General features: G+C 41.4%; 1 protein-coding gene and 1 long non-coding RNA gene across 4 annotated transcripts in view; one reads left to right on the top strand and one right to left on the bottom strand.

The window, feature by feature from the left end:
* SLC28A3 (solute carrier family 28 member 3) overlaps positions 1–22,390 on the top strand; it is a 77,498-nt gene that overhangs the window by 15,975 nt on the left and 39,133 nt on the right. For all 3 annotated transcript variants that reach the window (XM_070795051.1, XM_019966494.2, XM_070795050.1), the window contains one exon: positions 20,959–21,057. In XM_070795051.1, coding sequence (XP_070651152.1) covers positions 20,959–21,057 — 99 coding nt within the window. The remainder of the gene's footprint in view (positions 1–20,958; positions 21,058–22,390) is intronic.
* Positions 1–22,390, bottom strand: part of LOC139184603 (uncharacterized) — a 40,835-nt gene that overhangs the window by 15,950 nt on the left and 2,495 nt on the right. Inside the window, exon 2 of the long non-coding RNA XR_011568149.1 lies at positions 15,265–15,745. This is a non-coding gene — a long non-coding RNA (uncharacterized lncRNA). The remainder of the gene's footprint in view (positions 1–15,264; positions 15,746–22,390) is intronic.

The following is a 22,390-nucleotide window of genomic DNA, read 5'->3' as shown; positions in this document are numbered from 1 at the left end:
CTTTATAACTTCTCTAGCTTTTAAAAAATCTTTATTTTTCTAATTCTAGTTATTGCATTCTGAGTTTCTCATCCACTCAAGACTAAAGGTTCAGGAACATATACAAGGAGTAAGTTGGTTAGAGAGTATTGGTCTGACTTGTGCAGCCAGGGAGGTTTGAAACAAAGTATTTGCTTAATTGAGGGGCAGATGCAGGCAAGCAAAGCAGGAGAGAAGCAAAGGTCTAGAAACAGGGTATGTTGGATCCAGCAAAGAGGGGCAGATTCAACAAAGGACGTTTCCAGGAAACTGCATATTTGTGGCTTTCTGTTGCCCCACATGGCCACTTCCTTGTTCCCTTGCAGAGCACAAGGTCTTTAGGTCAGGGAAGAAGGAAGAAAGGAGTAGGAACGGAAGAATTTAGAAAAGCACAGGTGGGAGTAAGAAGTAGTCTGCAATGTTCCAAGCACTGGCCTTAGCGTATGTGACTTTGACCTTGGCTGGAGATGGCAAAGGGACTCTCATTAAGGAAGAAGAAGGGGAGAGAAAGGGGGTGAACTCGAAAAAAGCCAGACTGTTGGGGGTTGGGGAAAGTGAGGATAACAGGACACAGATACTGAGGTTGAAAGCTACATATTAAATTATTCTGAGGAGGGCAAAACCCCTTGGATCGAAACTTCAGAACTAGACTACTAGTTCTGTGATTTGGGCACACTACCTAACTTCTTTTTTTTTTTTTTGGTGCACTTCTTTTTTTTTTTTTTTTGGTCTTCACTGCAGTGTTCAGTCTTCTCTAGTTGCTGCTCACAGGCTTTAGAGCGTGGGCCCAGCAGTTGAGGTACATGGATTTAACTGCCCAACAACATGTGAGATCTTGGTTCCCTGACCACAGACTAAACCTGCGTCCCCTGCATTGGAAGTCAGATTCTTAACCACAGGACCAGCAAGGAACTCCCAAGTTACATAACTTCTATACCTATTTTCTCATCCAAAAATAGTTACTGATACCCTGCATCATAAGACTTTTGTGAAATTAATGTAAAGCGCTGCTGCTGCTGCTAAGTTACTTCAGTCATGTCCAACTCTGTGTGACCCCATAGATGGCCGCCCACCAGGCTCCTCTGTCCCTGGGATTCTCCAGGCAAGAATACTGGAGTGGGTTGCCATTTCCTTCTCCAATGCATGCCTGCATGCTAAGTCGATTCAGTTGTGTCCGATTCTGTGCAACCCTATGGACTGCAGCTCACCAGGCTCCTCTGTCCACAGGATTCTCTATGCAAGAATACTGGAGTGGGTTGCCATTGCCTTCTCCAAATGTAAAGCACTGGTACCTAACAAATGCTCAAGTATTTATTACTAATGCTCAAGTAACTATTATTTAAACCATTTAGGTGGGAAGGCTATTTTGGTGCAGGTGAAACCACATTTTGAACTCTAAGTGTGAAGTCTGTCTCTTCTTATAGCAAATCTTGGAATCCACCCATGGAAAAACTGAGAGATGCCAGCAAGCAGATCTGAATTGTTACCATGTCAACTGAACATAAAACCTTATGTCCCTGAGGTCCCCCAGCACCCTGGAGAGCTCAGCTCTCAATACCTGGGGCTCTTCACAGCACTTTAAAAAGTGATTTACAAATATTTTGGTTTATTCTGGGGCTTCACCAGTGACTCAGAAGTAGAGAATCCACCTGCAATGCAGGAGTTGCAGAAGACACAGGTTTGATCCCTGGGTCAGGAAGATCCTCCTGGAGTAGGAAATGGTAATCCACTCCAGTATTCTTGCCTGGAAATTTTTCATGGACAGGAAGAGCCTGGGGGGCTGCAATCCATGGGGTCACAAAGAGTCAGACATGACTGAGCACGTGCAAGCACTACAGATATTTTGGTTCATTTTGATTCATGTTCTATTTAGTCAAATGAATTTCTTTTTAAAATTTTTTGTATACTGTAAGTTTCTAGCACTTAATTAGCACTCTGTGGAAAGAAGTGCTTAATGGCTAACATAATTTTGAAGTGAAGTGAAGTGAAGTAAAAGTCGCTCAGTCATGTTCAACTCTTTGCAATCCCATGGACTATACAGTCCATGAAATTCTCCAGGCCAGAGTACTGGACTGGGTAGCCGTTCCCTTCTCTAGGATATTCCCAACCCAGGGACTGAACCTAGGTCTCCCGCACTGCAGGCAGATTCTTTACCAGCTAAGCTACCAGGGAAGCCAAAAACCAAAATTTTTCCAATTGTGAGCAAAGTCAAATGCCTACGACATAATGATATGCTATAAAAATCCCATGGACAGAGGAGCCTGGTAGGCTGCAGTCCATTGGGTCACGAACAGTAGGACACGACTGAGTGGCCTCACTTTGACTTTTCACTTTCATGCATTGGAGAAGGAAATGGCAACCCACTCCAGTGTTCTTGCCTGAAGAATCCCAGGGACAGCAGAGCCTGGTGGGCTGCCGTCTGTGGAGTCACACAGAGTTGGACACAACTGAAGCGACTTAGTAGCAGTAGTAGCATAAAATACTGGATTCTAAGTAAGGATAATATTTAGAAATAAATGACCATAAATCCCCACAGTAACTCAAGAATCAGGCATGACTAACCCAGACTTTATCCTGCAGGTGATTCAGGCTTTAGCATAAAACAACCTGCTTTGTTGTTGTTGTTGTTGTTTTCCCACACCGAATAGCTTGTGGGATCTTAGTTCCCTGACCAGGGATTGAATCTGGGCCCCCTGCAGTGGAAGCTCAGAGTCCTAACCACTGGACCACCATGGAAGTCCCTGAAACACACCTTTACCTGAAGAGGGCTGGAGAGTGGCTGAAACAGGAACTGAAAGTAGACTTGGGGTTGATTTCACTGAACTTGCAGGAAGGTCCCAAGGAATACCCACTATATAAACCAATCATTGCAAAAACAAAGCAGGATTTTGCATCGCTTAGGGGATACTCAAGGTATGACAAGATGAAGTTACAAGATGAAGGTATCATTAATGATATCCAATGTCTCTTGATACCACCCACATCTCTTCTTCCCTCTTTCCCTTTTCTTCCTTCTTACTCTGTCTTTCTCCAATAATAGACATTAATGAAGAGCTGAAGCTTTGTTTTCTGCTGTTAATTTTAGAAATGAAATTAAGAAATTAATTGAAAGAATAAAGTCATTTAGTGATTTGTCTGACCAAATTGCTTCACAGACAAGTGTTATATTCTTCACAGTTTTTGTATAAGTATTAGACCATACTTAATTGTAATTTTTCTGTGTGTATGATTAACAGGTCTTTTATTGGTAGTAAACAATCAGAACAGTATATATGCAGTATTTAGTAGACACAATAAAAGTTAAGAAATTCAAAACCTGTGTAAAACAAAACACTGGAGAAAAAAATCAGACAGCTCAAGAGATACAGTGGGAAAGGTCCTCACCATCCTTTGATTGCACCTTGTACTCTGTACCCAACAGAACTTACCATACTTACCAAAATAAGAAATACAGATTTTTTAGTATTGAGTGTATTTAAGAGGATTAAACACATTTTCTAAGAATTTCACAATGACAAATAAGTGATCCTTTTGCTGGTAAAGCAGACTGAAGTAGGGAAAGGAAATTAACTTGTATTCTGTAACCATTTTAAATAATTTCTCATTTTTCAAACTGCTTTTATAGCAGAAGTACTTTACTCTTTCACAATATTAATTACTTTGCTGTACATGAAAGCCTGTGGTAGGCTGATTATACAATAAGACTACAAACAACCAGGAGTACTTTTCTGATGTCAGAAGAGTACACAAGACTGAAATATCTCCAAAAGTACATTAAAAACTCATCAGCATAAACATCAAAAGTGAAAGTGAAGTCGCTCAGTCGTGTCCGACTCTTTGCAACCCCATGGACTGCAGCCTACCAGGCTCCTCTGTCCATGGGATTTTCCAGGCAAGAGTACTGGAGTGGGGTGCCATTTCCTTCAAAGTACGTTACAAATATAATCAGGAAAAAAACGCAATTGCTAAAATGTGGTTTAGAGAAGAGCCACTGTCTACCCATGGCTTCAAGTGGCAATTAGCGTTCCTAGCAAGTTTAGATGCCTTTACATTTACATGGTCTTGTATGGATGTGAGAGTTGGACTGTAAAGAAACTGAGCGCAGAAGGATTGATGCTTTTGAAGTGTGGTGTTGGAGAAGACTCTTGAGAGTCCCTTGGACTGCAAGGAGATCCAACCAGTCCATCCTAAAGGAGATCAGTCCTGGGTGTTCATTGGAAGGACTGATGTTGAAGCTGAAACTCCAATACTTTGGCCACCTGATGCGAAGAACTGACTCATTTGAAAAGACCCTGATGCTGTGAAAAATTGAAGGCAGGAGGAGAAGGGGACGACAGAGGATAAGATGGTTGGATGGCATCACCGACTCAATAGACATGGGTTTGGGTGGACTCTGGGAGTTGGTGATGGACAGGGAGGCCTGGCGTGTTGCAGTTTATGAGGTTGCAAAGAGTCAGACACAACTGAGCGACTGAACTGAACTGAACAGGACCCCTCTACTATACTGACTTATGCACCCTTTTAAAATTACTTTACACAGCCCGAAATTTCACGAAGAGGTTCTGATGTCATTACTAAATGAGACACTCTTACTCGAGTTACATCAGCTTTGTCACCAATTGAAAATGCCACCTTATTAATAGCCACAGCTCTGAATATGTGGAGCTTTATTATACGTGGATATCTGTGTGGGTTCTGTTTATAAAAGGGGGAAAGGGGTGTTTATCCTTTCATTTGGTGTTTGGATGCCATGCTGCTGCTGCTGCTGCTGCTGCTGCTAAGCTGAGACCCCATAGACGGCAGCCCACCAGGCTCCTCTGTCCCTGGGATTCTCCAGACAAGGACACTGGAGTGGGTTGCCATTTCCTTCTCCAATGCATGAAAGTGAAAAGTGAAAGTGAAGTCGCTCACTCGTGTCCGGCTCTTTGCAACCCCATGGACTGTAGCCTACTAGGCTCCTCTATCCATGGGATTTCCTAGGCAAGAGTACTGGAGTGGGGTGCCATTGCCTTCTCCATTCGATGCCATAAGGCATAGGAAATGTATAACAAATTACCTCTTAGAATGTGAATCATTCTAAAATTGAAACTGTCTAGATAGGGAGAAGAAAGAACCAAGAAGGCCCAGAACTCTGAGAGGAGAGGTTAACAACAAAAATAACAACAAGAACCACAACAACAAACCCTAGAAGTGTGGGTGACAGGTAATAACAGAGACAGAACAATGTTTTTAGGCCATGTATAATAAATAATACAGACCCCAAATTTCAAAGAATTATGTAATTCCAACTTGAGTTCTAATACCAGAACCAACAACCACTTGGGCTTCAACATTGATAGAACTCTTGATGGAGTCACAATGTTATTACAGTTGGGATAAGGAGAAAGTGATTTTATTTTTTTGCCTTCTAGAGAAATCTGTATGCAGGTCAGGAAGCAACAGTTAGAACTGGACATGGAACAACAGACTTGTTCCAAATAGGAAAAGGGGTATGTCAAGGCTATATATTGCCACCCTGCTTATTTAACTTATATGCAGAGTACATCATGAGAAACACTGGGCTGGAAGAAGCACAAGCTGGAATCAAGATTGCCAGGAGAAATCTCAATAACCTCAGATATGCAGATGACACCACCCTTATGGCAGAAAGTGAAGAGGAACTAAAAAGCTTCTTGATGAAAGTGAAAGTGGAGAGTGAAAAAGTTGGCTTAAAGCTCAACATTCAGAAAACAAAGATCATGGCATCCGGTCCCATCACTTCATGGGAAGTAGAGGGGAAACAGTGGAAACAGTGTCAGACTTTATTTTTTGGGGCTCCAAAATCACTGCAGATGGTGACTTCGGCCATGAAATTAAAAGACGCTTACTCCTTGGAAGGAAAGTTATGAGCAACCTAGATAGCATATTGAAAAGCAGAGACATTACTTTGCCAACAAAGATCCATCTAGTCAAGGCTATGGTTTTTCCTGTGGTCATGTATGGATGTGAGAGTTGGACTGTGAAGAAGGCTGAGTGCCGAAGAATTGATGCTTTTGAACTGTGGTGTTGGAGAAGACTCTTGAGAGTCCCTTGGACTGCAAGGAGATCCAACCAGTCCATTCTAAAGGAGATCAGCCCTGGGGTTTCTTTGGAGGGAATGATGCTGAAGCTGAAACTCCAGTACTTTGGCCACCTCATGCGAAGAGTTGACTCATTGGAAAAGACTGTGATGCTGGGAGGGATTGGGGGCAGGAGGAGAAGGGGACGACAGAGGATGAGATGGCTGGATGGCATCACTGACTTGATGGATGAGAGTCTGAGTGAACTCTGGGAGTTGGTGATGGACAGGGAGGCCTGGCGTGCTGCGATTCATGGGGTCGCAAAGAGTCAGACACGACTGAGCGACTGAACTGAACTGAGCTATCATTCCAGGTTTTAATCAAAGATCCAAGAATATTTGTCCTATCAGGCTGGAATGATGTGGTTTGGAAGTTCAAAGTACATTTAAAAGTTGCAACAAAATATAGATAGCCAACATGTCTTAATCTTTTGATCTTTGACAATCAGGAGCCCTACCGAAATTCCACCAGCAGCCTCGTGGCACAAGGTAGAAGCATTTTTATAAACAAAACACAATCTGCAATCACTTCACCACCTAAATTTTGATCCCTTCAGACAGACTAGAGATTTACCTAGTGAAACACTTCAGAGAAGGAAATGAGAGTAAGAAGAACCTCAATTTCAACTGATAAATTCAAAAAGATTTTATTCTTGTTTATTAATTTTTTTTTTTATGTGTGAAAAGATGTTTTGCTTATAAGAGCATTTCTGGTTCCCCCTGTGATTAAATGGGTTGAATCTTTGGAATTTCAGACAAAGCCACATTTATTCCAATTAACCTGTTGAAGTGGTACCTTGAACTTTCCAATAGTCCTTATACCAACTATGGGGCTTCTCAGGTGTTTCTAGTGATAAAGAATCCACCCACCAATGTAGGAGACACATTTGATCCCTGGGTCAGAAAGATCCTCTGGAGGAGGAAATGGCAACCCCTCCAGCATTCTTGCCTGGGTAACCCCATGGACAGAGGAGCCTAGCAGTCTACAGTCCACGGGGCCGCAAAGAGTCGGACACAACTGAGCAACTGAGCCCTATCACTAGCTGGCATACTGACTATAATGAAATGATCAGTTAAATAATTTATGGTTGACAGCTTTGGAGAAGGAAATGGCAACCCACTCCAGTACTCTTGCCTGGAAAATCCCGTGGATAGAGGAGCCTGGTAGGCTACAGTCGATGGGGTCACAAAGACTGAGTGACTTCACTTTCACTTCCCTCTAAACTTCCTAAGAAGAGGGGCTGTATATGCAATGCTGAGTAACTAATACAGTGTCTCTGCCATAGTAGGTGCACAGTAAGTATTTGTTTAAGGAGTAGATGAGAGTGCTTGGGAGGGAGCCCCAAGGAACTGTACATAACAGTAAAGAGTTGAGTGAAAAGGCTTATACAGTACAAAAGAAGAAGCCCAGATGGTAGGGGAGAACTAACAAAATGTGATCACAGAAGTCAGGGACAAGAACCTTTCAAAGAGTACCTGGTCCACTGTGTACGATGAAAACTGGACTTAGGGAAATGGAAACCATTGATTTACTTTAGCAAGGGTGATTTCTAGCATGGTAGGAATGAAAGCCAGTTCAGCATGGGTTAAAGAATGAATATGAGGCAAAACGGAAAACCAGTATCTTATCTAATCAGGCTGTTGTAACGAAAGACCACAAACTCAGTAGCTTAAAGATAACAGAAATTTATATCTGGAGACTGGAAGCCCAAGATCAGGGTGTCAGCATGGTCATGGTTCTATTGTGAGCCTTCTTCCTGTTTTATAGTCAGCACCCTTGAAATCCCTGTGTCCTTGTGTAGTGGAAGGGGTAGGGATTTCTGTGTGCTTACTTTCACAAGGGCACTAATTATTCCCAATCATTAGGGCTCCACCCTCATGACTCAAGCAACTCTTGAAGGCCCCACTTCCTAATACCATCATCTTTGAGGGTTAGAATTTCAACATAATGAGTTTTGAGGGGACACAAACATTCAGACCATAGCAACCAGTAAGTGCAGATAGAAAACTGGTTTTTAATGGGAGAAGAATTCTTGACTTCACATAACAAAAAAAATTATTGAAGATGCAAATGTTAGAAAATCAAGAGCAAAGGGGGTTAAGTACGGTAGTTCCTGGGAAAGCACAGAGCCCTGTGCCTGACCCAGAATAAGAAGTACAGAAGTTGTCATATTATTGTTCCTAGGATTAGCTGCTCTGTGGGTGTCTTGAGACTCTCCCTCTCAAGTATATCTTAGGAGTTCTTATGGGAGTGACCTCAAATATTTAAACAATCAACTTAAGTCAAAGAAAGGCAAAAGAAACAATAATAGAAAATTGGAACCAGGCTGAAATAATCACACATTATCAAGTACAGATATCAGAAACTAAGAAAAGAGTGAAAGATAGCTCAGCAGAAGGGCAGTGATGTCTAGGAGAGTACAATTCTACATGTATATGACTTTTAACTAGTTCCAGGATCTAGAAACCATATGTGAAAAAAGGAAAACATACACATATGTGTGCTAGAGAAATTTAACTCCACTATTGGGATAACTTGGTAGACTATTCCATTATGAAGTTACATTTTTCTCTTTCTAGTTAGTAAGTGATCTGAGCAGTGATTCTTCAGGTCCCCAGTACATTTCACCCCACAGTTTTTGCATCCATTGATGACCTTTTCCTCAATCAATTATTACCTTAGGATTTGCAAAATGTTGACTTTAATTTTGTCAATATTCCTTACCTTATTCTTTTCTTTTGAAAAGAATGAACTTCCCTTTTTTTCTTTTTTCTCTCTTTTTGAATATCACTATGGACTAATATTCCTTTTTATTCATCATCTTATAATTAATTACCAACATCATATTATGAAAATTTTCAAACATACAGAAAAGTTGAGAGTTTTGTAGTGAACACATCACCTACAATCTGTATTTTACTGCAATTTATCACATATTTCTTCATCTACGCTGTCCTTTATCCATCTGTCATTCCACCTTATTTTTTGGCATGAGTAAGTTACAGACTTTATTCTTATTTTTTACTTTTTGGTATTCAATTTGGCCCAAATTTGGTCAGTGATCTCAGAATGCTTTTTACCGATGACTGGATTTATTTATTAGATATAATCACCCTAGACAGGATATTAAGTAAGCATTCAGAGTATATAAACATGAGGTCACAGTAATGGTTTTTACCAGGTTCCAGCTTCCAGACTGCCGGAGTCAGAGGGGGCCCTTGGGTTGGCCTTCGTGGCACCTCTATCTAGCAGCATCAGGGGAGTGGCACCACCAAGTGGACGTTGCATGCAACAACCACTCTCCAGTCTACTTGAGCTTGGTCTAGTCGGGTTCCAGAATTACACTGGAAAATAATCTACATTTCATCTTTTAAATATAACCCAGGAGAAGTCAATGGCACCCCACTCCAGTACTTTTGCCTGGAGAATCCCATGGATGGAGGAGCCTGGTAGGCTGCAGTCCATGGGGTCGCAAGGAGTCGGACACGACTGAGCGACTTCACTTTCACTTTTCCCTTTCATGCATTGGAGAAGGAAATGGCAACCCACTCCAGTGTTCTTGCCTGGAGAATCCCAGGGACAGAGGAGCCTGGTGGGCTGCCGTCTATGGGGTCGCACAGAGTCGGACACGACTGAAGCGACTTAGCAGCAGCAGCAGCAGCAAGGTGAATAGAATCAGACATAAAACCAGGACCTCCAGGGACAAATAAGATTTTTTAAAAATGGTCCATATTCTCCCAGATGTATTCATTTATGGTGGCTTCATAACTAAGAGATACATCAGCTGGAGAGTGGGCAGGGAAACCTTCCCAACGGGCCTGATGAGAAAGGAGCACATTCCACTCCATAAACCAAGGGGAGATCGAACCTCATGTTTGAAATGTATGTGACAGGAGCCTCACTACAGTGAGTTAGTAAATACAAGTAGAAAAAAGAATTCATATCTGTTGCATAATTTGCATCCATGGCATTGAAATTAATGTGGTTATTGGAACTTGCCACTGGACCTTGTTGGGTTTTTTTTTCCTTGTTTTATAATGTGTTAATAGAGATGCATATATGTTATCCTATCACAAATTAATTTCAATATTTTAATAACTGGTATTTCAATATAATTGGCTTCCTTTTAATCCTATATATTTAATTTTATGTTTTTAAAAGCATTCTGAAATGGCTATGTCAGCTCCACCCACTGTCCTGCCCTAGAACAGCTCCCAGAAGTTGTACATAGCTTCAGTCACAAAGGCAGACTTCATCAGAACTGCTGGAAGGTTAGGAAACATGCCCTTTTCTGGGAAATCATAGGTCCTGCTAAAATTCAGAGTTGTGTTTCTAAAGGAAATGGGGAAGAATAGATTTTGGGGACAACTAGCCATCTTAGCCACAACATATATTTTTTATTGGAGCTCAAGAGATGTTAGATTTCTATTCTCTGTTATTTTGGTTTTCCTTTATCCTTGCTTTCCCATTTGATTTCTCATAGACTGAAAGTGTTCTCTCAATGTCTTTCTAAACGTGTCTAAATTTTTCTCCCTGTTTCCCTTATTAATCCATGCCACTTGTATATAGATGGCCATACATTAAAGAGTGTGAGTGTACCTTGACCACTGGTATTTTTTTGGACATAGTCATTGAATTTCTTGTGCTCTATTCAGCCTGGATTGATTAAGATGATGACCACTGAGTCATTTTCAGTATATGGTTGTGTTCTGTTATTCTATCTGACTCAAACTGATTTGCTTGCTCTTAGCTCTTCTCCCTGATAGCTCAGTTGGTAAAGAATCCTCCTGCAATGCAGGAGACCCCAGTTCAATTCTTGGGTCTAGAAGATCCGCTGGAGAAGGGATAGGCTACCCACTCCAGTATACTTGGTTTTCCCTTGTGACTCAGCTGGTAAAGAATCTGCCAGCAATGTGGGAGACCTGGGTTCAATCCCTGAGTTGGGAAGATCCCCTGGAGAAGGGAAAGGCTATCCACTCCAGTATTCTGGCCTGGAGAATTCCATGGACCGTATACTGTCACAAAGAGTCAGACACAACTGAGCGACTTTCAAAAAAAAAAAAGCTCCTCTCATCATATTTCAGGTTGTAATTTTTTTTAATCTTTTCATTGTTTGGTTTGGTTTATTTTTGTTTGGTTTCTTCTGAAGATGTATTTGTTTGTTTATTTTAATGGTTCCTTTTATAACCAACTTAAAATTGTGAATGATCACAGAATTTGTATATTTTCTACTTTCCATTATTTTATTTCCTTCTCTTCCATCACTTGATTTTGGCTACTATATATGTTTTAGCATTTACCTTTCTACTTTAAACACTGCTACTTAAAATCTCTTCCAGTTCCAGAAATTAAACGTTGAGGAAACAGGCCTACTTAGCCTATCATTGATCTTTTTATTTCCTCCTCCCTCAAGCGGTGCTCTGATCATTTTTTCTACATTAGTAGGGGTTATAATGTTTATAATTTGTTCTGGAATCTTAATCCCTAAATTGTTTGGGGTTTTGATTCATTAAAAATAGATTCAAAACATACTGTCACTTATTTTGCCAAAATTTCTCCATTTGGCTATTTTTTCCTTGAGAAGTTTCCTCAACAAAGCTCACCAGGGACTTCCCTGGTGGTCCAGTGGTTAAGACTTCGCTTTCCAACGCACCGGGTATAAGTTCGTCCCCTGGCTAGAGAATTAAGAGCCCACATATCTCATGGCCAAAAAACTAATTCATGTCAATGAATTGCAAAAACCACCACAATATTGTAATTAGCCTCCAACTAAAATAAATAAATAATTTTTTTAAAAAGCAAAAAAAAAAAAAAACACATAAAGCAGAACCAATTTTGTAATATATTCAATACAGACATTAAAAATGGTCCATGTCAAAAAAACATTCTTAGAAAGTTCACAGAAGTCATAGTCCGTGAGTATTTGCATGCTTAAAAGTATTCTTTTTAATCCAACAAATAAAACTTTCCTCTAATTTTTCTCCTCCAGGTATAGAACTCTGCCTGTTTCTACTTTTCCTTATATTTCTATCCTTAGAGGTTCCCCTTGCCTCTGGCTCACAAAGATCATGAGGGGAGAATGTCTTCAGTGTTCTGTAGCCCTGACACCTTGCACCCAACTCAGAGCTCCCACTAGAGCATTCAGAGGTAACAGAGGATTGTGCCAGGGCAGTGTGACAATGAGCCCCAGGCTGGTCAGGTGCTTGCCTCCCACGATATTGCACCCAATCTGTCAACCCACACAGGCTTGGCAGGAAGAACTGAAATGTTTCACAGAGGAGCAGTCCAGCCAGTGCCCATGACCTCACATTAAGGATTACGTAAACCCAAGACTTGAGCCAGACGTTGTATGAGTCAAAAGGGTCAGGAGCAATAGGTCAAGTTTAGAGGCTTCTGGAATACTGCCTTTGAAAATGCAACCATTCCAAGGCAATACTCATGCAACTTGGAAGAAAATATTAGGAAGTAATGGCCTTTTAAAATTTTTATTTTCTTTTGGCTGCACCTCAAAACATATGGGATCTTAGCTCTCCAAACCAGGATCAAACCCATGCCCCTGGCCTTGGAAGGCAGTGTCTTTTTTTTTTTTTTTTTTGGATGGTAAGCTTTATTAATATTTCTTTTTTTTATTTATTTTATTTTTTTTCTCTTTTCAATTTTATTTTATTTTATTTTATTTTATTGTTATTATTTTTTAAATTTTATTTTATTTTTAAACTTTACATAATTGTATTAGTTTTGCCAAATATCAAAATGAATCCATCACAGGTATACATGTGCTCCCCATCCTGAACCCTCCTCCCTCCTCCCTCCCCATACCATCCCTCTGGGTCGTCCCAGTGCACTAGCCCCAAGCATCCAGTATCGTACATTGAACCTGGACTGGCATCTCATTTCATACATGATATTTTACATGTTTCAATGCCATTCTCCCAAATCTTCCCACCCTCTCCCTCTCCCACAGAGTCCATAAGACTGTTCCATACATCAGTGTCTCTTTTGCTGTCTTGTACACAGGGTTATTGTTATCATCTTTCTAAATTCCATATATATGCATTAGTATACTGTATTGGTGCTTTTCCTTCTGGCTTACTTCACTCTGTATAATAGGCTCCAGTTTCATCCACCTCATTAGAACTGATTCAAATGAATTCTTTTTAATGGCTGAGTAATACTCCATTGTGTATATGTACCACAGCTTTCTTATCCATTCATCTGCTGATGGACATCTAGGTTGCTTCCATGTCCTGGCTATTATAAACAGTGCTGCGATGAACATTGGGGTACACGTGTCTCTTTCCCTTCTGGTTTCCTCAGTGTGTATGGAAGTCAGTGTCTTAACCACTGGTCCACCAGGGAAGTCCCAGGAATAGTCTTAAAATAGTTGACATTTGTAGATTTTTTAAATAGATGATAGATAGATAGGTGGATAAGTGGTGGGGTTGGGGGTAATAATGGTAATTTGAAAAAATTAGATTCACAAAACAGATGTTGACTTTTATAAGCCGAATTTTAATAAGAGAACAAAATGACTAAATGCCCCAGAACAAGCAAGCAAGTAGCAAACTAAACCATAAAATTAACATTAAAAAAAAAAAAAGAAAGTCAATACTTTCAAAGTACTTACTATGAGTGGCACCAGACTGACCACACAGCCCCCTTGGTTAAGTAAAGAATGCTGTGTTCCCATGTAATAGAGTATGAGGCCTCAAGAAATTAAGGCTGGATTTGAACCCAAGTGTGACTATGGAACTCAAGCTTTTTAATCATAATGCAGCCACAATTCATATAGATAATTTATCAATATCCCAAGAAGCAGTTGCCTGAGATTTATGCCGAGTCATTGCCTATGATCTATTTGTATTGCATTTTGGAATTTTAAGTTATTATTTGAAGTAGTTGCTCTATAGTTGTCGCTCAGTCTGTGTCTGACTCTGCGACCCCATGAATTGCAGCACGCCAGGCCTCCCTGTTCATCACCAACTCCCAGAGTTCACTCAAACTCATGTCCATCGAGTCAGTGATGCCATCCAGCCATCTCATCCTCTGTCGTCCCCTTCTCCTCCTGCCCCCAATCCCTCCCAGCATCAGGGTCTTTTCCAATGAGTCAACTCTTCGCATGAGGTGGCCAAAGTATTGGAGTTTCAGCTTTAGCATCAGTCCTTCCAATGAACACCCAGGACTGATCTCCTTTAGGATGGACTGGTTGGAGTCTAGTCTTTATCCATTTTCAGAGAAATGGATACAGAAAGGTTAGATCACTTGAAGAAACTCAGAAAAGCAGCCGAAATTGGAGATGTATTACTGACACCTTCACTTAGACACTTAAGGCTAAGAATATCAGAACACAAGATGACCTTCTTAAGGAAGGAGAGAGAGCAGTCTTGTGCTAGCCCCCACCACTGGTTAGTGTTAGTCGCTCAGTTGTGTTGGATTCTTTGCGAACCCATGGTCTGTAGCCCACCAGGCTACTCTGTCCATGGGATTCTCCAGGCAAGAATACTGGAGTGGGGTGCCATGCCCTTCTCCAGGGGATCTTCTTGACCCAGGGATGAAACCCCAGTCTCCTGCATTGCAGGCGGATTCTTCACCATCTGAGTCACTTCGGGTGGGTTACCGCTTGTAGAGACACTGTTTTATCTGTTAATGTATGATTCTAAAACAGTCATTGAGCACTTCTGAGCCTGGCACTGTGCTGGGCACTTGGTACTCATCAGAGAACAAAGGACAGAGTATCTGGCTTCTCAGCTCAGAGTCCAGGGGGTAAAATACAGATTTACCCAGTCCCAAGTCCAAATGACATCACATTCCCATTTTCATTGCAGGCATTGGGACGTCAACATCCGTGGCAATATTTAAGGTGTCCCTGCCTCTCAGAATGTACCACGTTGTTGCTTCTATTACCAAATTAGACACAAGGCCACCCCTCTTGGGGGTTTAGTCAAACTGAAGCACTCCTGGCTTGGTCGGGGAGTTCTTTGCTGCCCAAGTTTATGCTGCCGATAATGAAACTGAGTTTGGTGCAAGCAAGACAGGCTTTGCCAGAGAATAGAGAAGGGGAGCTCACATTCTGAAGGTACTAATACAATTATGTAAAGTTGAAAAATAAAATAAAATTAGAAAAAAATAAATAAATAAATAAAGGTACCTTCTTCCCGGAGGGATAGCAGTCAGGGAATTCCCAGGACCAGGAGGTAGACAGGTCATCAGGCTCTAGGAAAGGGGTGGAGATTTCCAGGGGCAACCAGGGCACGCTCAGTCTTCCATGCTCCTTTGCACACGGCACCAGTTGCACCTGGTGCTGCTGCCGCTAAGTCGCTTCAGTCGTGTCTGACTCTGTGCGACCCCGTGGACGGCAGCCCACCAGGCTCCCCCGTCCCTGGGATTCTCCAGGCAAGAACACTGGAGCGTTGCCATTTCCTTCTCCACCAATTGCACCTAGCAGAGTACAAATCCCCTCTTTGGGTGATGAAGCAGAGGTAACTCTTGGATACTTCCGGGTTTCATTTTTGCAGGCGCCTTCCTGTAGTCACGTCAGAGCCAGCTCTGGGTGGTTGACCACTGTATATCTCTCCAAGCACATATCTCCCCCAGCACAGCTACAGAGCATTTCTGCCAAACACCAGGTACTTCGGAAGCAAACACAGAGATAAAATCAGGCAAATGTCCTTCAGGTCTCAGGTGTTGGTATGGAAACACAGGGATTAAATCAAAGCAAGGAAAGCGGTGACCCTCAGTCTGATTTGTCCTCTATCTGTTTTGCTGTGGGCCTTTATGGTATCCTATTGAGAAAATACAACTAGCCTGTACAGCTAAAAACCAGTTTCTATGCCTAGGGCCTAGGCTGTAAAGCATGAATAACACTTTGAGGAAGTTTGCATTAAAGGTGGACAGAGATTTGGAAATAGATACACACATATTGGAGAAGGAAATGGCAACCCACTCCAGTATTCTTGCCTGGGAAATTTCCATGGACAGAGGAGCCTAGCAGGTTACAGTCCATGGGGTTATAAGAGTCAGACACAATTTAGCGACTAAACCACCACTACCACCACAGTCTTATATACATATTAAATACATGGAAAATAAGCAACCTAGATCACCAATCTAATCTGTTTGAGCAGTATAAAACCCTCCACCCAAGGTATATTATCAAACACCTCCTAAAACTTGCTATGTAATGCCAAACCCTAGAACAAATTAAGGAACGTCACAGCAATTCCTGGAGCTCCTTGTCAACATCGCTCTGCCTGCTGGGAAATCTCATCTTGGATAAACCTATGTGTTCTACGTCCAGCCAAAGATTAGGGTCAAAGTCTCCTTGGAGGAAGATTTCCGTTCTTGCTCCAGGTCTCAAAGCCACGCAGTGCCTGCCTCAGCAAGGCCAGACCCCTAGTCAGACCACGTGAGGCCAGAGCAGTTTGTATAAGGAAAGTGGAAAGAAAGGCCCTCCTGGTACAGCGATACTGAGTCTCGATAGAGACACTGCAGCTGAGAAATGGAAGCCATGTTGGTTCAATCAGGGCCACAGTGGAAGAGAGAGACCAAGTGAGTGGAGCAGGCATGGTTAAAAGAAGAAAGAATATTACATTCATTATGGAGACATGTACTATGCTGGCCTTAGTCACTCAGTCATGTCCGACTCTTTGCGAAGCCATGGACTGTAGCCCGTCAGGCTCCTCTGTCCATGGAGTTCTCCAGGCAAGAATACTGGAGTGGGTTGCCATTCCCTTCTCCAGGGGAATCTTCCTGACCCAGGGATTGAGTTTGAGTCTCCCACGTTGCAGGCAGATTTTTTAGCATCTGAGCCACCAGGGAAGCCCCCCACGGAGACATGACCTGCCCACAAATGCAGGACTGCCCACTCATGTTATTTAAAGGGCAAAGTTGACTTAGAATCTGTCTAAGGTAGGAAGGCCATCATGCTGGCATAAGAAATGACCGCCAGAACCTAAAACAAGTTTAAAAGTGACCCCAGCCTTTCTGGAATCTTAAGTATCTCTGTCATTTCTACTCTAAGCTAATGTTAATAGCTATAGTCCAAATCAGGCTTTCTTAATTGAAAGGGAATTCAATCTGTAGGTATACTACGATGTCTTTAGACGTTCCCAAGGCCAAAAGGCCTTGGCTCACTGGCTAAACTCTACGAGTATATTAGGGCCTGAAGTTGGAAAGTCTTAACTCAGATACCATCTTCTGTACTTCTGGTTGTACATGAGTCAGGGGATTTACTTATCTTTGCCTTAGTTTCCCCATCTGTAAAAAGGGTGATCCCAATAGTCACCTCACAGGCCTCTATAGATCAAATGCAAAATGCTGTAAAGGTTTCATACGGTGTCTTGAACCCACTAAATATTATGTAAGCTCAGGTGTACACAAAAGCAAAACCAAAAGTAGTAAGGGAGAAGTGTCTCTCCTGCAGATAAGGCAGGAGGTGGGTCGTGCAGAGGCAGAGTGGGAGCTAAAGCTTTCCAGGGGCCCAAGGCCCCTCTAGTTCACCACTTTGCCATCACAAGGATGGGGCCTTTGTGTTCATGACCCAGTTGGAACCACCCACCACCAGGCAGCGGGACAGAGGAGAGGCTAGAAGGAATAAAGAGGACCTGCCAGCCGTATATTAAGGAGCATCCCCAAGTTGCCCAACTCAGGGCTCCACTTCTATTTACATTTCATTGACCAGAATCTAGTTAAAAGGGAAGCTTGCAATTGTCACCTTTATTTTGGGTGGCGATGTGTTCAGCTAAAATTCTATAGGAGACCCCTCCCACCCACAAATAGATGCCAGTGGGGAGGAGGGTGATTTCAGTTTTCAGGACTATGTTCTAGAAGTTGTGTGGTTTAGAAACTGAATGAAAGGAAGAAATTAACTTAAAAGGCTTCTGTCCATCTGTACTCCCTGGAACACCGACTGTGGATCTATAGTTGCTTGAACCACATGGAAATGCAAGATTAAAAAGACAAGGTAGGGGAACAAGCCCAAACACCAAGTACTCCTGGCTCCAGGATCTGCCCTCCAGCGGGGGCCCAATCCAAGATCATCCCCTTAGGACACACAGCCACTAAGGTTAAGTAGAGAAGTTAAAAGTGCTGTGCTGTAAATTGCTTAGAGTACTCATACACCATACCCACAACGTTGTTACCCATTCAGGGAGCAGGTATGCCTCAGAATACAGTCATGGTTGTAGGAGTCCAGTGTACTATGATATCTTTCAATCCGAATTGCTAAATATATGGGGAAAAAAAAAACAATGGGCTAAGAAGTAATTATGGGCCACCTGTTATAGCACGTAGGACTCCAATTTAAAAAGAAGCAGATAAACAGGTATTTTAAGGGTCATTTTTCAGGCACCAATTAACACCCGGAAACACCTTTGCTTCTGTTGAAAATCCCCAACTGGGAGATATTGTTCTTCTGAACAACGCTGAAAAGCCAAAGCATGTACTATAGTGGGGGTAAAACAATCCCATTACATGTCCAGAGGTGCCCACTCTACCCCTCACTCAACCCCTACACTGCCACCCCCACCCCTCTCCTCTTGCATTAACCCTATAAAAGGTCAGCTCCATCCCGCACCAAGCTGCTCAAGGAAGTCTCCAATTCTGCCACTAGGTGGCAGGAGTAATCAGCACCTAGAAGCAGAAGCTCTTGGAGCCAGAAAATGATAGGAGTTGGAAAGGGACCATGAGAATACCAAGTCGAAACTGTCACGTAGATGGGTGGACATAGTGGTAGAAAGATGTGACCTGCCCGGTGTCACCTGTGTATTTAGGGACCCAAAGGACCAACCCCCCTCAGTTACCTAGGTCCTGTTTTTCCAACTCCTGTTGGGTTTTATTTTTAGCTTTTTATTAAGTAAATTTTCAGCACTCATGGAAGTTATAAGCAAGGAGCTGGGCTAAAGTAAGGTATAAGCATTTGTAACACACACAAAAAAAGCAGTTTGGCCACAAGACTTTTATGCATAAATCAGAGTACTGGAAGTTAGACTTTATTCACGTTTATACAGTCCTGTGTTCCAATAGGGGATCCCCAGATGGCTCAGAGGCAAAGAATCTGCCTTCCAAGCAGGAGTTGCAGGTTTGGAACATACATTACAAGTTGGAATTGTACTTTTTTCCCCTAGATCTGTGGGGCCAGCCAGAGATCTAAAGTTAAAATGAAACTCACAGAGGGACTTGCCTGGTGGTGCAGTGGGGCATGGGTTCCATCCCTGGTGGAAGATCCTACATGGCTAAAAATAATAATCAAACTCACACACTTGTTTCTTTTTCAAATCAATGTCACAGCTGACAAGGCTAGCAGGAAACATTTCTTGAAAAGATAAAAGCACCTATCTGACACTGTTTATCTATCTGCGGCCTTACTTGGAATAAAATGCCATCTAAAAAGGCTAGTTGGGGAAGAGATGGGAGAAAGATTGGACCCATCCCAAAAAGGTAAAGGAAAAATGAGCCAAGTGTTTGTCTAGCGGTCAAGACACACCTCCAAGAGAAAACCCTACTCAGTTTGTAAAAGAAAAATCAGAAAAAGTTAAAGCCAAATTGGTCTCGCAGAAGAAGGCATTTTTTATCATGCTCATTACTACCAGAGAATGCTTTAAACCAAACAGAACACATTTTAACATCTCACAAATCCAACGTCTAAGAATAAAATTATCCAGCCCACAGTTAACTGTATTTTGTTTCGTTTTATAATTTGAAAGTCTGTGTGAAGTGTTGAAAAGGAGATTGGAAAGCTGCACTCTCATCTCAGCTCTGCTTATTGGAAGGCTACATAGCCTAGTCCCAGCAACCTTCTTCCTTCTGTCTTCTTCAAGTTGGACCACACCAATCTTTTCCATCATAACAACACCAACAAAAATCATGCATGTTTCAAATATAAGTAGTGACTTTCAGTACAACACATGCATTTTTCAGATCATCATCTTTTGTAGTTGAACCATGCTTTATCTTTAAATCTTGTTTAGAAGGAACTGCTAATATTTTGTAGGTTGTTTTGCAGGATAGAAAGCATCTCAGACACAAGGCAGGAAAACTTAATCTGGGCCTGGAGAAGGGCACATGGTTCTGTTTGGGTGGGTGTTCCTTCGTGGTGCCTGCAAGGGGAGCGGAGTAAGACGAATGAACAGGATCGAGCAACCCTGAACTGTGCTGAGGAGTGTGCAATTGACTCCAGAGCCCAGGAGTCGCATTTTATTATGTAGAAAGAGTAGCATAGAAGGAATTTACATACAGATCTGAAGTAAAGAAAGATTAAAAGCAGAGAAACTGCTCAGGAACATGTATAATCAAAGAAGTGGAAAAATACAAAACATTTAAGCTTTTGTTAGTCTTGTACTTACAGCATTCATATCTTTCAAGGAAAAAATATGTGAAATATAAGTCATCTAAATTTTTAACTAAAACATATTTTTGGTACCAGCAACCATAGGTACCCTTAGATTATATTAGAAAACAAAAGGATTTAGAGAACTCCCTGGCTGTCCGGTAGTTAGAGCTCTGTGATTCCATTGCAAGGGGCTTGGGGTCAATCCCTAGTCAGGGAACTAAGATTTCACAGCCAAAAAAAAAGGCAAGAAAACAAAAGGATTTACATTTCTAGACTGAGATAATCTTTTTCCTTACGTGGCTTTTACAGATAGTAAATTTTCAAATTTTTTAATAGTCATTTCTATTTCTTTAAGTACTAAGATTCATTGTTTCTTTCTTTAATCAGCTGACTCATCTAAACACTTCATCTTTGTTGTCCCATCCCTCAAAAGTCTTTGAGTATCATTCATTGAAAGAACATTTCTTTTTTGGCTCTGAAATTTTATTTTTGCAATCCTGTATTTTTTCTTAGAATGATGAAGATGGCTTTGAAAACCAGAACCCATCAGGAAATGACCACTCACTAAGGAATAGAGTTGTGCAAAACAGAGAGCATGAAAATGGCAAACAGGTATGACTGGAAAACAGTGAATCTGTCACCACGGCAACTGCCGTGCAACAGCTATAGGGACTGAAAGTCTGGCACTCAGAGGAACAAGTTAAATGGCAATTAGAGTGGGTATGGCAGGATCATAAGGAAAACACATATGCACAAAGATTTTGTGTTTATACACCTGTCCTCTCTGATGGAGAGAGTACCCAGGCTTGCTCTGACACTTCGTGATTGCACATTCCAAATTCCATCCTAAGACAGAAAGCACTGGCTTCAACAAAAACATCTCAATTTTAAAGTAAATGAGGCAGACAAGAGGAAGGTTCTAAGACACGGTTCTAAAACTGTGTTTGTGACACCCTAGGGCCCCTCAATGACATCTAACTGTACACAGCAAGTTGAGGTGCTCTGTGACAAAACCTCTTATTTCTTTTATATATTGAATTCTGGGTAGGATCTTATTTTTTTGTTTGCCTGAAAATATCTATATTATGTCTTCATTTTTGAAGGATATTTTCACTGATTATAGATTTTTTAATTAAATTTTTATGAAGTATAGTTGATGTACAGTATTATATAAGCTACAGATGTAAGGGTCTCATTTGAAAAAAAACCTGCTGCTTAAAAGGGAGCAAATTACCCATGTATATCATCCTTTAAAAAGTAATTTTTGGGGGGTGCCATATTTTAGGGGGAGTTTGCTCATGATAAATAAATAGCTTATTTGAAGTAGAAAATTTGAAATACTATTGCAGCAAAATTTGGAAGACAAATAATGAACTGTAATTCCAGAAAAAAAAAATCAGTGTCTAACATATTGGAATGTAGCTTGTTTCAATCCAAGTTACCTATACACCTATGTGCATGTCAGGTATATTGGGATTGTGCTTTCATATTATTTGGTAATTGTCTATTTCACTTAATATATTCTAAAGTGTTCATATCAGTAAGTGTTCTTCAACCAAAAAAAAAAAAAAGAGAGAGAGAGAGAAGATAATACTTCTTTTCAGACAAAAGCCTGTACATGGATGATTATACAAGCTTGATTCATAATCACCAAAACCTAAAAGCAACCAAAATATCCTTCAGTAGGTGAATGGATAAATGAATGGTGGTCCATCCAGACAATGCAATATTATTCAGCACTAAAAACAAAATTAGCTATCAAGACATCAAAAGAAATGAGGGACCATTACATGTGTATTACTAACAGAAGCAATCTGAGAAGACTCCATACTGTATAGTTTAAACTAAATGACATTCTGGAGAAGGCAAACTATGGGAACAGCAAAAAGATCCCTGGCTGCCCAGATGGGAGGGAAGGTGGGAGGGAGGGAAGGACGAATAGGCA

The sequence above is a fragment of the Bos indicus genome, chromosome 8, assembly GCF_029378745.1.
Source record: "Bos indicus isolate NIAB-ARS_2022 breed Sahiwal x Tharparkar chromosome 8, NIAB-ARS_B.indTharparkar_mat_pri_1.0, whole genome shotgun sequence".
Taxonomy (NCBI): Eukaryota; Metazoa; Chordata; class Mammalia; order Artiodactyla; family Bovidae; genus Bos; species Bos indicus.
This window is presented reverse-complemented; position numbering and strand designations above follow the sequence as displayed.